The 16131-nt window shown below is 47.3% G+C and overlaps 2 protein-coding genes across 3 annotated transcripts; one reads left to right on the forward strand and one right to left on the reverse strand.

Annotated features, from left to right (window-relative positions):
* Window positions 1–1720: 1720 nt before the first annotated feature.
* LOC117007557 (NF-kappa-B inhibitor delta) lies at window positions 1721–7122 on the reverse strand. 2 transcript variants are annotated; one of them, XM_033080807.1, is made up of 12 exons: window positions 7044–7122; window positions 6357–6445; window positions 6234–6267; window positions 6010–6128; window positions 5432–5508; window positions 4877–4982; window positions 4083–4229; window positions 3865–3916; window positions 3252–3391; window positions 2798–2911; window positions 2386–2550; window positions 1721–2076 (listed from the first exon to the last, which is right to left on the reverse strand). In XM_033080807.1, the coding sequence occupies exons 1-12, from the start codon at window positions 7057–7059 to the stop codon at window positions 2017–2019; spliced, it is 1119 nt and encodes a 372-aa protein (XP_032936698.1). In that variant the 5' UTR covers window positions 7060–7122; the 3' UTR covers window positions 1721–2016. The 2 variants fall into 2 exon arrangements, with proteins under 2 accessions (XP_032936698.1, XP_032936697.1); XM_033080806.1 differs by having other exon boundaries at window positions 5432–5616.
* Window positions 7123–11718: 4596 nt separating this feature from the next.
* GJA9 (gap junction protein alpha 9) lies at window positions 11719–15328 on the forward strand. The gene is made up of 2 exons (XM_033080472.1): window positions 11719–11797; window positions 13190–15328. The coding sequence occupies exon 2, from the start codon at window positions 13211–13213 to the stop codon at window positions 14732–14734; it is 1524 nt and encodes a 507-aa protein (XP_032936363.1). The 5' UTR covers window positions 11719–11797; window positions 13190–13210; the 3' UTR covers window positions 14735–15328.
* Window positions 15329–16131: the final 803 nt, after the last annotated feature.

Raw genomic sequence — 16131 nt, forward strand, 5'->3', positions numbered from 1 at the left:
ATGTAGTCTGTAAATTTTGCACTCCTGGTGTCCTGTTCTGATGTGCTTAGGCCAGCAGCAGGACTCAGCCAGAGCTGACTTACAGGATGACCCCTGTGCATTATGTGACTAACAAAATCAGTATTATTTAGCTAAAAATAGATGACTGAGATGCTTACTCCAGCTATTTGACACCAAACACTTTAGAAACTTTCTAAACTTTTTTTAGAAACTGCTTTAGAAACTTTCACATAACCTTGGGGAGTTATCTCCAAGAAATGTATCATTTTAAGAAATTTTCCCAGCTGACATGAATAGAAGCTTGTTTGTAAGATATTTGAGGGGAAACCTTCCCAGCCAAGGCCTGGGCTCTGGCCAAGCCCTGGCCCCTGCTGATCAGAAGTTGCCATCAGATCCACAAGTGTTTCTTTACCAAAAATATAACCTAGTCACTTTGACTTGTTGGTTTGGGCCTCTCCAAGCTGGACCCAGCCTCAGGGTGATTTGGAGACCTCACCTGTGAGTGGACACACGATGTAGGATTTTCCCAGTTCTGGGAAGGGTTCTCCAGGTCCTGGCTGTGAAATGAGGCTCCCCAGAGCCTGCAGACTCTGGAGGATGGTGAAGCATTTAGGCCATTGGTGATGTATTTTCCTCAATCACTGTCTTGTCTCTCCTGTAGTAATGATTAGGTGCACTACCTTGGTTATTTTTGCTTGCTGCTAAAGCCAAGCATGTGGTTTTATTGAATGTATCATTTTACTTTTGTTATAGTAAAATAAGACCATTCTTTCTGTTGGTGTCTGTGTCCTTTAATTTGCCCCTGTCACTTGGCAGAAAAGTTCTCAGCATCATTTCTCTCCCTCAGGCTTTGTTCATTGAAGGATATCAAGGTTGGTTTAGCAAAACTTAAAATTGCTGTAATTGTCCCAAATTGTTCTTACAATAACAGTTTGTGAAAAGTCTTTGCTACATACTGGCTAAAGTGGGAAATTACACTGCTTATTATTAATTAAAATAATTAAATTTTTCTACTTAGTGGAGTTAATTAACTTTAAATTAATTAGCAAAATTCCATCATTTCCATCTCTAGGAGGAGTTCTGTAAGGTGCTGGTACAGTGTTGGAGATGCTAGGAGGAGTTTCAGTGCTGGTAAAGGGAAATGGGAAGGATTGTATCAATTGGCCTTTCAGGTTTGAGAGTGCTAAAGAGGAGCTGTAGCTGGCTAAAATGGTTTTGGGTGATGTTGGGCAGGTTTGAAGGTGGATTGGGGGAGCTGGGATGCTTTGGGCTGTGAGTGGGTGCAGTGAGGGGTTTGGTGGCTCTAAAGGGATGCTTCCCTCACCAGTTCCTCTAGAGCACCCCTAGGCCCAGGGAGGGGAAAACCTCAGCATTTGGGGGTACTCTGGCAGTCACCTCAACTGGCTCATGGTTATCACCCTTTTCCCCTTGCATTTCTCACCTTTTCTCCCTCATGTTTCCTGCTTTTTTCCCCCCTCACACTTCCCACCATTTACCCCCTTAATTGAAGAGCTTAAAATAGTGCCAAAGGAGGGTTTTTAGATGACTTAATCCTTAAAGTAAGAGGAAAGGAGGCTTTCTCAATTTGAAGCCCTTTGTTCCTGAACCCTCTCCTTTTCCAGGGGTCACTGGGATGGACTGAGGAGAGACTGAGGGCACTGGGAAAAAAACAGACTCAGATTTTAAGAAAGTTTTTTTTTAATTCCAGAATTCTCACAATTTTATGGGTTTCCCCTCCAGTTTGGCATCCTCCACCCCAACTCCCCCAATTTGGAGGATAGGTTCCTCATTAGCAGCCCCCATTAATGAGGCTGGGGGGGAGGGCTCATTGGGGAGGGGGGACAGGAGGACTGAACCCCCTCCATGCTCCTCCCCCCACCAAACCAATGTGGTTCAGACTCATTTCACAGAAATTTGGGGGCAATTTCATTGAAATCAGGAAAAATTAACATGGAGGGGGGGAAATCCCCCAATATGGGGGTGTCCCCCCCATCTGATACCGGGGACCCCCTGACGTCACTCGGCGGTGGGGGGTGGGCGATGGGACCCCCGGTGGCTCCTCAGGAGCAGGCGCAGCTGTGGGGGAGGGAGGGTTCAGGGAGGGCCCCAAAACACAGGGTTCTACCCCAGAATTTGGGGATGTCACCCAAAGCTCCTGGGACAGGACCCCACAGTTTGGGGTGGGGGGGCTGTGAAAATGCAGGAGTAAAGCAGCAGGATTTTGGAGTGCAACAGCAGAACTTCTGGGCATAGCAGCAGGGATTTGAGGGCAAACAGTGGGTTCCAGGAGCAATTCTGGGCATTTCTCCCTATCAGCAAGGAGTTTTAGGGTGCACTGGGGTGCTGGGGATGGTGCTGGCTGTGAGGGTGATCTGGGGGTCTCACCTGGTCTCCGGGGGCCCCGGGGGGCAGCAGGCCCTGGGGCAGGTCGTGCTCCAGGTTGCAGGCGCTGGGGTCAGCACCCCAGGCCAGGAGCAGCCTCACCAGGGGCTCCTGGCTGGGGGTCCCAGGCAGTGCTGCTGCCATGTGCAGGGGGGTGTTCCCGTGGGCCTGCGGGACGTCAGGGGGCTCAGGGTACCCACAAGTCACCGTCCAGCCCCCCAGAGCTACCTCAGAGAGCTGATACCCATTCCTCCAGCCCCCCAGATCCCCCAGTGCCCTTCTGATCCCTCTGAACCTCCCAGAGCCCCTTCACGCCCCACAAGCCACTAGCTGGACCCCAAAGAGCTCCACAGACCACTCCAACCGGCCCCCAGAGCCTCACAGAGCTCCCCCCAACCCCCCCAGCCCCTCAAACCTTCATGTTGACAAGGCGGGGGGCCATGCCGGGCTGGCGCAGCAGCAGGTGGGCCAGGGCCAGGTTCCCTCCCCGCACGGCCAGGTGCAGCGCTGTCAGGCTGCTTTTGGTGTCCTGGGGGCGACACAGTGTTCAGGGGCGGCCCCGCAGGCGGTCCCACCCCCCTCCAACCTCCTCAACCTCCCCAAAGGGACCCCAAGAGACACCAGTGCCTGCGAGCACAGGTGTGTGCAGCCCATGGGGACCCTGCAGGGAGATGCAGGGGTCTTTGGGGGGCACACAGGTGTTGTGGGGGTCTTACACCCCTCCCCAGTCCCCCTAAGGTAGCCCAAGGGCCAGGAGCTCGGGTCTGCCCGGCACACAGGGACCTTGAGGTGGGACAGAGGTCTGTGCGGGGAACCCAGGGAATCTGAGGGAGCCCTGGAGAGTCGTGGGGTCCCTGGGGGGTGTGTACCTGGCTGCTGCTGTCCGCCCCCATCTGCAGTAGCAGCTCAACACAGCGGAATCGCTCCTGGGGAGTGCGGGACCCTTCTCCTGAGCCCCCCTGCAGCGAGGCGTTGTGGGCCAGGACAGCGCAGTGCAGCGGGGTCTGACCTGAGGGGGGAACCAAGTGGAGTCAGGAAGGGCCCCTCCCAAAAACAGGGCCCCCCTGGAGTTGGGAACCCTCCTAGGGACCCCCTCAAAATATAGACACACTCCCTAGGACCCTCCCATCATCAACCAGGACCCCAAACTGGAGATCCCCCATCCCCCCAAAACAGTGATGCATCCACCAGGAATCCCACCAAGAGCTACCAAAAAATGGGGATCCCCAGGGTCCCCTTCAAACCAGGGACCCCTAAGCCCTGTTTTGAGTACCCCTCAATTGGGACTCTCCCACGACCCTCTGAAATAGGGGACTGATCAGATACCCAAATCAGGGACCCCTGAGTCCCCCTCCAGTTGGAGGCCCATCAAATGAACTCTCCCCGGTCCCACCCAAACAAGGGCTTCCCAAGAATCACCCTCACCCCAAAAATCCCACCCCAAGCCCCTCCACCACCCTTGCCCCCCACAAATTTGCTGACCCTCAAAATTTCTGGCCTCCACGTTGACAGGAACTCCTGAGGACATAATGGCCTGGGAAGGCAAGGGGAAAGATTTGGGGTCCCCCTGGATACCAGGGACCCCCCTAGGCCAGTTCCCTGGTCTCCCAGGATAACTGGGTCCCTTCTGGACCCATTTTGGGGTCCCCTTTGGGAGGGTTTTGTGGCCCCCACGGTTACTCATGGGGTTGGGGTGTTACCTGGAGGATTTCAGGGTGCCCATAGGCTGCAGCCAGGTGCAGGGCAGTGCGGCCCCCGTAGTCAGCAGCATCAGGATTGGCCCCCAGGACAAGCAGGTCCCTCACAATCTCTGGGGCTGCAGCTGCTGCTGCCACCAGCAGTGGAGTCTGGGGGGATAAAATGGGGGGGGGGGTCAGGGGAGATTAAGCGACTCCTGGGTGGAGTTAAATATCGAGATAAAGGGGACCTCGGGGATCTTGCAGGAAAGAAGGAACGTCAGTGGGATTTGGGGGAGTCAGGGTGGTTGGGGGGCACTAAGCACCCCCCAAACACTCAAATTATCACCCTGGTATTCTGTTACTGCTCTGGCCCCCCTTATCATTCCCTTATAATCCCCTCATTAATTATTTGTTATTAATTGCCTCTTCATTAGTCCTTTATTGGGGCCTCTAATTACACTCTAATCACAAATCACCCATTATTACCCCCAGTATTAATTACCCCTTTATCCTCCACTCCCCATGATTATTTATCCCAGAATTAATTACCCCACCCCCATTACTAACTACCCCCATAACCCCCTGATCTATTATTTTTTTTTTACCCCCCTCATGCCCTTATTGCACCAGTTAAGACCCACTTATTACCCCTATAACCTCTTCTTTACCCCCAGTGCTGTCAACTATCCAGGTGTTCTTGCACCTCTAGCTTCATCCCCCCCTCCCCCAAAACTTGTTGAGGTGCTCCTGCACCTTGATCTCCTCCAGATGTCCCCTCAGCCCCCCCAGGTGTCCAGGTGTGATGTCCCCCTCACCTTGCCCAGGTGCTCCCGCACCTCCAGTCCCCCCAGGTCCCGCAGAGCCTCGGCTGCAGCCCGGGCGAGGGCCCACAGCCCCCCAGCACAGAGCACATGCAGCAGCCTGGGGGCACAGGGGGGTTAGAGGGGACCCCCTCGCCCCTCTGCTTGCCCCCCACGTTCCACCCAGAACACAGACCCCCCAAAAGGACTGTGTCACCCTGCAGCGCCTCCCAGTGCCTCACACCTGCCCCTGGAGGCTTCCCAGCCCCGCTCTTGCCCCATTGCCTCCCAATTGGCCTCCCATGGGTTCCAGATTTGCTCTCCTATTTACCCCACACTGATCTCGCCCGCACTGACCCCACTTCATTGCACTGCCCCCCCACTGAACACCACACTGACCTCCACTCACCCCACTGCCCTCCCACTGCACCCCATGGGCCCCACTGACCCCCTAAATCACCCCCCACTGACACCCCCATTTGCCCATTGACCCCTCACGGACCCCCTGACCCCCGTACCCCGTTATGACCCCCGGACCCCCCCGTGCCCTCCCATGTCCCCCCTGCTCACGTGTCGCCCTCCTCGTCCTGCCGCAGCAGCTCCTGTGGGTCTCGGCCCCCCAGAGCAGCGCGGGCGGCTGCGAGTTCCTGGGGTTCAGGATACGGCTCTGGGGTGTCCCTTCCCAGCAGGGGCGCCCCAAATTCTCCCCATGGCACTGCAGGATTGGGCCAGGCAGGGCCAGGGATGGCAGCAGCCTTGTGGGGGAGCAGTCAAGGTGGAGGGGGGGGCTTGGTCCCAGTTACCCCCCAGGGTGTCCCCCAAATCCTGCCCCAACAAACCCCCGCATTTTCCTCCCCTTGCCCCCCCAGCTGCCACCCCATTGTCCCCATCTATATCATCTCCTCCCATTGCCGCCCCCATTGCCCCTCCACTGCCCCCAATTGTTTCCTTCATTCCCTTAACCATCCCATTGTCCCACCATACCCCTCCCACTTGTCTACCCCCCCATTCCCTTCCATTCCCCCCATTCTCCTCCCACTCCCCTCTCATTTTCCCCCACTGACCCCCATTTACCACACTCCCCCCTTTAACCTCCCAGTTCCGCCGCATTTCTCCCCCTTCTCCACTGTCCCCTCCAGCCCCCTCACCTGGAACCCGCTCAGTCCGGGGGCCCGTCCCCCATGGGACCCCCCCGGGCTGTCCTGGGGGGACACGTGTGGCACCGCACAGAGCTGGGGCGTCCCTGCGGCACCGGGCCAGGGGGCACCTGAGGGAACAGCAGCGGTGGGGGGACATGGGGAGGTTTGAGGGGAAGGACATGGAGGGGAATTGAGGGACACAGCGGGGATCTGAGAGATCGCAGGTCACTCACCATCCGAGAGGCGCGGCGAGGGCAAAGCCAAAACCTGGGGGGCAGAGGAGAGAGCCAGGGGGTCAGCGAGGAGCCTGGGGGTGTCACTTGGGATCACAGGGTGTCACCCTGGGGGTCACCCACCGGGGATCTCGCCTCTTCCCTGCTCTTCTGCTGCCGCAGCTCCTTCAGCAGCTGCTTCACCGTCTGGGGCGGAGCGGCGCGGGGGGCACCTGGGGTGTGCAGGGAGGGATCGGGGCTCACCGGGGTTCCGCGGAACCCTGACAGCTCCTAGAGCCCCGCCAAGCGCCCAGGCCTCCCCCAGATCCCCGTGTCTCATCCAGACCTCGGGGGTGCCCCCTGAACCCCCGAGACCCCCAAAGCCCTGAGCCCCCCCCAGCGAGGCAGGAATCCCTCTGTGGTGACGTCACGGGGATTCCCATGCGTCACCACCCGCCCTCCTCCCCGGGGAACCCCGTCCTCCCCCGCGGGGAGAATCCGGAGGGGAGTTCCCGGGAACTCCCCCGCTCCTTGAAGGTCAGTGTCCCCCCTCCTGCCCCCCAGGTCTCAGAAAGGGTCCGCAGACCCTTCTTGGCTCTCTTAAAGGGCCAGTGTCTCCTAAAAGCAGCTCTTAAAGGGCCAGTGTCTCCTAAAAGCAGCTCTTAAAGGGCCAGCGTCCCCTAAAACGGGGTGTTAAAAAGCCAGCGCTCCCTCCCAGGTATTTTAAAGGGCCAGCACCTTGTCCCAGAGCTCTTAAAATGCCAGCGTCCCCTACGAGCGGGTCTTAAGGGACCCGCGACACTCCCTCCCCACCGCCCTCTCCCCCACTACCTCTCTGGGGCCGCATCCCGCGGGCTCCGGGGACAAGTGGGGCTGGGGCGGGCACGGGGGCCGATTTTGGAGGGACTTGGGCGAGGAAGCCCCGCCCCGGAGGGAAATGCCATCAAAACGCCAACGCTGTCGCTGTAGCGACGGGTGACAAGGGCAGGGCGGAGCTGCGGAGGGGCCCCTGGGACCCGAGGGATGGGTGAAGGTTGCGGGGTCACCCGGGGTTCGGGGTTCTCTGAGAGGGTGTCGGGAGGGGTCCCAGGTCCTGGGGTGTTCCCTTGGGACCTCATCAGCACCGATTTGGGGCGACAGTCCAGGGTCCCACCCCCCCATCGTTTTGTGGGGGTCTTTGCCCCACTGGGGGGTGGTTGGGGGGTTCTGTCTCCCCAGCCCCAGAAGATCTCGAGACACACAAAGACCGTGACTATGGAACCCCAGGGCTGGAGTCTTTATTGGGGGAGGGATGCTACACCGGGCTGTCCCCCCAGCCACAGTTTGCAGGGTGTCACTGCTTCCCTCCATACCCCCCACCTGGGGTGTTTTACCCGTTTGGGGGAGACCTCTGCCCCATTTGAGAGAGGCTTCTGACCCACTTGGGGGGACCAATTTAGGATAGGGGAGCTCAGCCCGATTTTGGTGGCAGTCTCTGACACATGGAACCCCCAACTCAAGGAAACCATGAGACCCAGGGAGACCATGAAGATCTCTGAGGCCACCAGGGTTGGTGGTTTTATTTTGGGGGATGACACACAGTAGGGGGATTCCCTCCAGGATCCTGACTGGGGGCGTGTCACACGTGTAGGCTGCCGAACCTCCACCAGTCCTGAAGCCTGAGTCAGACAGGCTGTTCCACTTCTCTAAATGCCAGAACATACCTGCCCAAAGAGTCAAAACAGCCTAGGAGCTGCCAGCAGAGGCTGTGGTTTGTGCACCCCAGCCTCAGTGGCTGCACCTTTTGCTGCCCCAGCCCATCCCTTCCTGCAGCCTGTCTTAATCCTTGGCTCAGCCACATTCACACCTCGTGAGTACAACCCAGATGCTGCAGCTCACAGGTGAACTCCATCTCCCCTCCCCAATCACAGACATTGGCCCTGAGCCCAGCAGATGGATACAGAACAGGCAGGGAAGAAGAAAAAAAAAAATAGAGAGGAAGCCTAATAAAGTAGACATGGAAAGAAACTTGAAAATGCAAAGAGGAGCAAGGTCAGGAGAGAACTAAAAGCAGGCACAGAAAGCTACAGTACCCGTGTATATGTATAAATAAAATTATAAAGCCAAGGGATTGAGAGGAAAACAGCAAGCTGGATAAAAGTATACAGAAAATACAAATTTTTTAAGCTAAGGAACTAAGAGAGGAATGAATCTAAATTTATCAACAGTAGAAGAAGATAAAGACAGACAGAAACTAAAATAAACCACCTTAAACTTTCTGATACAGACCAGGGTATCCTCAGAAATTTTGCTTGTGAAAGTGAAAATGTAAATGTGCACCTAATGATTTGCATGTGTATCTGTGTGAATCTATAAGGCAGCACAGAAAATACACTAATATGAGGAACATGTGCTTCAGTCTTTACATGGTAATCTCTGCTCTGCCTTCTAACACAGTACTGCTGAATTGGTGATCCTAAAGACAACATTGAGTAGTAGAATTGTCCAAATTTCTCATTGTTGCAGTTTATCATTTGTGGTTGTCCTTCACTACTGAAAGAAAACTGTGGGAGTGAGCTCATGTTGCCCTGAAAACATGTAGGACTCATCAGTGATGTTTGTGTCTCTGCTTATCTTGTCCATTGTGGGTCACACAGATAACAGTGGCAAATAAAAAATCAATTGTACACATAAAGTGCACATTATTGATGTATAGAAATGAAAAGGCCTTCATCTTCAGAGAATATTTCCATTTGACGTTTGACCCTAAGCTAAGAAAAATCAATACAGTCATAAAAATTTAGAGAATAACTTTGCAGTGAATCAAAAGCCAGTGAGGTAGCTTCTATACCTGGAAGAAAAATGAATAGTCTCCCCATATATCACTAAATTACTGAATTCTGAATGTTGATATAAACAGTTTGTGTAAACAGTCAGAGCTGCAAGCTGTCTGACCTAAGGTAAAAAGCAATATCAGCACCATAAAATTATTGTTGGCACTTGAATTTATTTTCCCTTGTGACTTATCAAGTTGTCATTTAACTGTAGTACCATTTGAAATGAGCTAATGCATCCTGGAACACTGTGGATCGTTACATGTTTGTTGTAATATTTAGGTTTTACACAGAGCACGTAAATCTCCAGCCCTGCTAGTTCAGTCTCAATCACTTTGGGTTTTCAAACAAAGCTTCAGCATCTCTGTGTCTGTGGACCACTTCAGCAGACTTAGAGGGGTTTTTATCAATGACAGAAAACACACGTTTAGCATCCTGCTTAAAGTGCTTCATAGAAATGGCTGGCTGGACACTGCTGGCTTGCCAAAATGATTGAGTACTTCAGGCAAGCAGGCAAGTGTGAAATCGGACACGACCTATTGACAGATCTTCCGCACCAAAATTAAAAGATAATGATTAGCTTTTTAGAGTTCTCAGCAGAGGAAGTTTAATCATCCTTTTTAGGGCATTTGAATCAGCACTACACTTTTGCAGAGTGCTGATGAGGATCACCTAAAAGAACATTACAGTGCTAGATATGCTTCTTAACTCATATTGGTCCTAGCAGTGGGCTTGCACATTAATACCAGGCATGCCTAATGAGGCTGTGCCCTTGGCCATTGCACTGCTAATGCTGGCTCCAGAAAAAGTTTTGTACACAAAATAAACATATTTATTTCTTTTTTCCCTTTTGTAAAGTAAGGTATTTCCCCTCCCCACTGCCCAACATTCCTTAATGTTTAGAGTGTCTGAAAGGGTTTTCCCAGCTTACCATCAGTACCCAAAATAGACTTAAGCAGTTTGATCACCTCAAAAAAAAAAAACAACAAGTAGATTTTTAAGCTCTCCTAAATAATTTTCATGCTTAATCTCAGCTTCCAAGCTGTGGTCTATCCCCAGGTGCCAAGAAGAATTTTTAGAGAGCATTTGCTCTGAGGATTTTTGTGTGAGACTGTATGAAGGTGATGAGACATGGAACAGCTTGTCAGAGAAGTTGTGAATGCCCCATTGTTGGAAGCATTCAAACTTCGTTTAGATGAGGCTTTGAGCAACCCAATCTAGCAAAAGCTGAATCTGCCCATGGAAGGGGTTTGGACAGGCACTGTATTAATGTCCCTTCTGACTCATTCTATGATTCTAGGCACCTTTAACATATAGAACCTTCCATTGCCATTCTTCCAAAAATGTTTAAACTTGGTAAAAGGTAATTTAGGAGTATTCATTCTGTTCCAGTAGCTTTATCCTCCTCTAGGAAGACACAGAGAATGGTAACTTTGTGGATTATAGGTACTACTGCTGCTTTTAATTTCCAATTCTGCCACATGCTAACATGGTGAGGATGTATAATGCACAGCTTTAACAAATCTTCTACCAGAAGTGTTAGGAAAGATGAATCAGGAAAACCTTACAAATATGATTGCATAGCAAAAGATCCTGAGACTATGGAAACCATAAGCTTGATTGAAATGAAAGCTATCTTTGAGATACCAAACCTACACAGAAGTAATCATGTTCTCCAGTAGAAGAATCCCATGCATTCATCTCAGTCACAGGCCAACTGTGCAATCCATCTGAAATAAAGAAAGGAATAGGAAAGGGAGTTAATAAATAAAAAATTAACAACAGTAGATTTTAATCCATGACAATTACATCATCAATGTTCTCTGAGATCAGACAGTCTGTGCACACTTTTATAACAGAAAATATTCCAGCTGGTTCTCACCACTTTTTCCTGCTGAGGTAATGCAGATGGGCAGGTTAAGGTCTGGATTAAAAATGGAACTTGTGTCATCCAGTCAGTTTTTACAGGCTACACCTAAGTATCACTATCAAGAAGAATGCCACCTTTATTATGTCTGACATTTAAGACAAGAAAGATAATGATTTGCTCCCCAAAAGAAACACTGAATTATATGGATGGGGAAAATAGAGTAAAACCATTGTCAGGTTCAGGAGTTTTAAAGATGTCTGTGTGACAAGTGACATGGCCTCAGGAGAATAAACGAAAAGTGAAGAATCATAGAATCTGTGAACAGGAAGTGAGTTTGGAAGGGCCAAAAGTACAGCCACTGATCTGTTTTTACATCAGGAGTGTGGTGCTAAGCTGTCAAAGGAGAGCAGACTGCTGCAGGAATTTACAATGATCGTGTTTGGGAAGATTTACCTTCTTTTGCACAGGCAAGCTGAATGTTTGCTACTCCTGAGATACATAAACTAAAATTAGTCTGAAAGTTCTGTTTATTCTGTTTCTCTGACGCTGAGACTGTTCTTAAATTTAGAAGGTGCTATAGAGGCAAAAGAGAAGATAATCTCAAAGAACTTAAAGCTGCAGATTTTTTATTTCTAGCTTTTAAAAAATTAGAATCTTTTACTGCTCACAATTAAATGATGCTTGGAGCGGTAGTACACTGAACAATCGGTCGATTTTCTCCTCCCTTCAGCCCCAGCAAATATAAATTCAATGTGCAAAGCTCCCACTCTGCCACTTGCTCCTGCAGCAAAATAAACTGCTTATAATGTGTCAATTTACTCACATAGATGGAAGATGGCAGGGGTTGTAATATTTTATTGGACGTCGCAGATGGTTAGTTTTACACATTTTTGTAAAGAAAGGTATGTTTTATTTTTAATTTACCACTTGTTTTTAATTTGTTTCTCTTTAAAAAATGTCTAACTTGCCTAGTCATATACTGATTTGCCGAAGTATTTTCATGTTTAGAAGCCTTAACATAAAGATTCCTGTACAGACATCAATATTGCAACCATAAAATTCCAGCTTCTGTTGACCTGTTAGCACTCCTGTTTTACAGGGTAAAAATTAATCCCATTTGAAGAGAAAATGCTATGCTAAAGCACCTTTATCCTAAAAAATACCAAAATAAGATATTATTCTATTGAATTGTGCTGTACATACAATGACAAGATAAATCTACAAGGGTTTTGCTTGTCCCCACACATATGAAAAAATGTGTAACAATTGTATATGTATACAATAGCATAAATATTGAAAAGAAATTAAAAATTCTGTCCACAATGTGTTATCCTGTTAATGGAGAAACAAACATATGAAAGAAAGGTGAGATGCACAGTTACAAACATATATTGCCAGTTTATCTGTATTCAGATGACAGTCATTTAGGAAAATGCTGATAAAGAATTTTTGGGTAAATAATTTATTTTTCAAAGAGTTGAGGTCAAAAGTAGTAATGCTTGACATTTAGGCACTCTATTCACTATTTCAAATGCAGGTGTCATTGATCAGAGGAAGCTAAGCAATTACAGCAATTCTATTTATTTATTGTTGCCATCCATAAATGAAAGGCAAATGTCTGCACAAATGATACGGTTAAACGAGTCTTTTTAATTAATATTGACATTTTCATGAGATGATTTATTCCCTCTTGAGCTCCTTTACATAACCAATTTTCTCTGTGAAACAGTAATTGGACTGCCACAATTACAGCTGTGACATGGGGCTTGGAACATCCGAAAACGAGGACAAGCAAATATTCCTGTACCTCGATAAGTGTCCTAAATATAATATAAACATAAATATTTATATAAATAAATAAATGAAATTGTATATAAATAAATAATTATATAGAGATTATATATATATATATATATATATATATAAATATGAATGTACTGCTCTCACATTGTTGTTGGATGATGGTTCAAATGGATCACACAATGCTTTTAAAATCCTGCTAGAAGTCAGGGACTCCAGTTTCCAGTGATCTGATGCAGACTGAGTGTGTGTAATATCTTGTAGTGATGTGCTTGTCAGGATGTTAATAATAAAGTAGACACAGGCAGATGATGCAGTTCTCCATCTCATAGATGTGAGAAAATAATACCTAATTATCAATGAGCAGTTGGTCACATTCCCATGGTTACAATGTGAGATATGACAATTTTCCCAATATTGGTTTTTTCATAATGCAGTAAGGAAGGAATGCAACTTTTACAATGTTTGATACTTTTTTCTCTCATACATTTTAGTGTTAATATGGCAGAATAACCATGGGAGACTGGAATTTCCTTGGAGGCATTTTAGAGGAGGTCCACATTCATTCCACCATTATTGGCAAGATTTGGCTAACGATCCTCTTCATATTTCGAATGCTTGTCCTCGGAGTGGCAACTGAGGATGTTTGGAATGATGAACAATCAGAATTTATATGCAATACTGAGCAGCCTGGCTGCAGAAATGTGTGCTATGATGAGGCCTTTCCCATCTCTCTCATAAGATACTGGGTCTTGCAAGTTATATTTGTGTCTTCCCCTTCCCTGGTGTATATGGGTCATGCCTTATACAGACTAAGAGCCTTGGAAAAAGAAAGGCAAAAAAAGAAAGCTCAGCTAAGGGTGGAACTGGAAAGCACTGAATTAGAAATGACTGAAAATCGTAAAAGACTGGAGAGAGAGCTGCGGCAGTTGGAGCAAAGGAAGCTAAATAAAGCACCCCTGAGAGGCTCTCTGCTCTGCACTTACGTGATACATATTTTCACAAGATCTGCAGTGGAAGTTGGCTTTATGATTGGGCAGTATCTTCTTTATGGTTTTCATTTAGATCCCCTTTATAAATGTCAGAGAGACCCATGTCCAAACACAGTTGACTGCTTTGTATCTAGACCAACAGAAAAGACAGTGTTTATATTGTTCATGCAATCAATAGCGAGTGTATCATTGCTTTTAAATATTCTAGAAATTATCCACTTAGGATTCCGAAAAATTAAAATGGGACTCTGTGAGCAGAATAAAAACAAGGATGACTCTGACAATTTCTACATAAACAAATCTAAGAAATACTCTGTGATACCACACTCCTCTTTGGAAATATCCAGCACCCCTCAGAAAACACTTCCTTGTGCTCTTAGCAGTCATACCTTTTTGATAGAGAAGCAAACTGACAGTATGCTCTACCCAGTTTTAAATTCTCCTTCTATGTTTCAGTCTGTGCAAAATAACCTTACAGGAAGCAGCAGCAATTACACCCATTGCAATCAGGGAAGTAAATCTCCAAAGAAGAGGCCAGCTACAAATGCTTTAGACAATCAGACTCAAAATGCTAGCACAAATAACAACGAAGGTTTTCCTGGTGAGCTTTGGACTGACATGCAGGATGCACCAGAGGCTGAAAAGAAACATTTTCTTCTTGTTACTCAGAATGCAGATACAGCTTCAAACTTGAGAAGCTTTGCTGAGATGCCATCTCAAACGTCATTGCAACCTGGTACAACTTTTCCTAGTACCAGTTTTAGACAACAGGCAATGGCTCAGAGCACAGGAGCACCAACAAATTCTCTTCTGAAGAACAGTGACAGAAGACAAAGCGGTTTCAGTGGAAACAAAGCCCAAATTCCTTACAATGCTGATGTAAAAAATTCCAGCCGACCAGACACTTCTGATCCTATGGGGGTGGTGAGCTCAGAATCTACACAAAGCAGAAACAGGAATAGTCCCAAGCTTTTCTCTCCATCTAAGCAACAGTCCCTGCCAAGCAATGCCAGCAGCAGGCGTGCCCCCACTGATCTTCAGATATAGTGAGAGTTAACCTTCAGCTGCACCAGCCAGTGCTGGGATAATTCCTGAACACACATAATATGGACCTGTGTGCAAGTGTAGCTAAATAATTCAACTTTAACCAGCTGTTTACATAGATGGAAAAGTTGTGTAACCCTTTCAGTAGTAGCTAAGTAATTTTAAACAGTTTCTTTACTTCCTTTGTCATGAAAATGTGCCATAGATCTCAGTGTATAAACTTCTACACTCAGCTAAAAAGGAAAACATACATCCTCTCAATCCACACATTAGGGAAAAGTCAGGCATAAAATCACAGCTGATACTATTTAAACTGAATAAAAGTAGAAGACAAAATTTACAGTCTAATGATATTTTTTACAAAGGCCAGTAAATCAAATTAGGCTAAAGATGGCACTGGTACTCTCAGAACTTATCGGTAAACACATTTCCACTTAATTGGTCTGAGAATTCCAACAGACATTTGATAGCTGTCTGAAAGCAGAACATCAAACATATTCCACTGTTCAAACTGTGGTAAATACAAAAAGAGAAAATATACAAAACAGATCACTAATTCTTTGACTCCATGGTACCTTTTTTTCAGTGTATCACCACTGACTTCCTCAGCAGAAAAATAGTGAATTTATTATAATATACTATCAGAATTCAATACACCACTACATTTTTAAAACATCATGAATTACAGACATGCTGTGAGCTTTACTTTTGATATTTTTCATAACACTGATAAGATAGCAAAATTAGAAAATAAGTTACTAAAATTTACTAATCAGACATTTTGAATTCCAGAAGGCTTACTATAGAAAACAGAAAAAACCCAAAACCAGAAACAGAGAACAAAAAACAAAAGCAAATATGGTAGTACCTTCCTGATTTCAGTTACAAAGTTAAAAGACATATAAAAGGTTTATCAAACAGTAAAAGTACTCCTTTTCTGTTTGTCTCTCCCCTGAATTCTGATACACTTTTAAATCAAACAAAGCTTCTACCAGTTTAGTAGCATTTGTGTTTGTGCTTTTGATGGATATAACAAAACATTAGGACATTCATCCACTTGCTGTTCAGGTCCAGATGGTGGAAAGGAAGTTCCATGAAATATCTTGAAATAATAAAGGAGGCAAAGATGAACAAAATACTATGGTATATTTGTAACCAATCTTTCTATGTATGAAATACATTTATTGGAGTTGCACAGCACTGAAACACTGGTTGGTGAGGATGGAATGCATTAGTATTTTTGTGTGTATTTTTTTCTAGCAGATTTGACTTACTGTACATGTACTGACAAAATAATTTGTGAGATGTAGCATCGTGATGTTACAGCACAATTAAATTCTTAAAGTACATTGTCATTTTGCTTACCACACAGCCATGCTTCAGATTAACTGCTAGCAAAA

Source organism: Catharus ustulatus, chromosome 26, assembly GCF_009819885.2.
Source record: "Catharus ustulatus isolate bCatUst1 chromosome 26, bCatUst1.pri.v2, whole genome shotgun sequence".
Lineage (NCBI taxonomy): Eukaryota > Metazoa > Chordata > Aves > Passeriformes > Turdidae > Catharus > Catharus ustulatus.

Excerpts from the sequence above, each read along its gene's own strand:
- LOC117007557 (XM_033080806.1), bottom strand. Across the intron at positions 4,983-5,431 it reads CAGGACGAGGAGGGCGACAC|GCTGCTGCATGTGCTCTGTG; the intron begins GTGAGCAGGGGG and ends CTGTGCCCCCAG. Across the intron at positions 3,917-4,082 it reads GGCACCCTGAAATCCTCCAG|GCCATTATGTCCTCAGGAGT; the intron begins GTAACACCCCAA and ends TTGCCTTCCCAG.
- GJA9 (XM_033080472.1), top strand. The coding sequence starts at position 13,211 with ATGGGAGACTGGAATTTCCTTGGAGGCATTTTAGAGGAGGTCCACATT.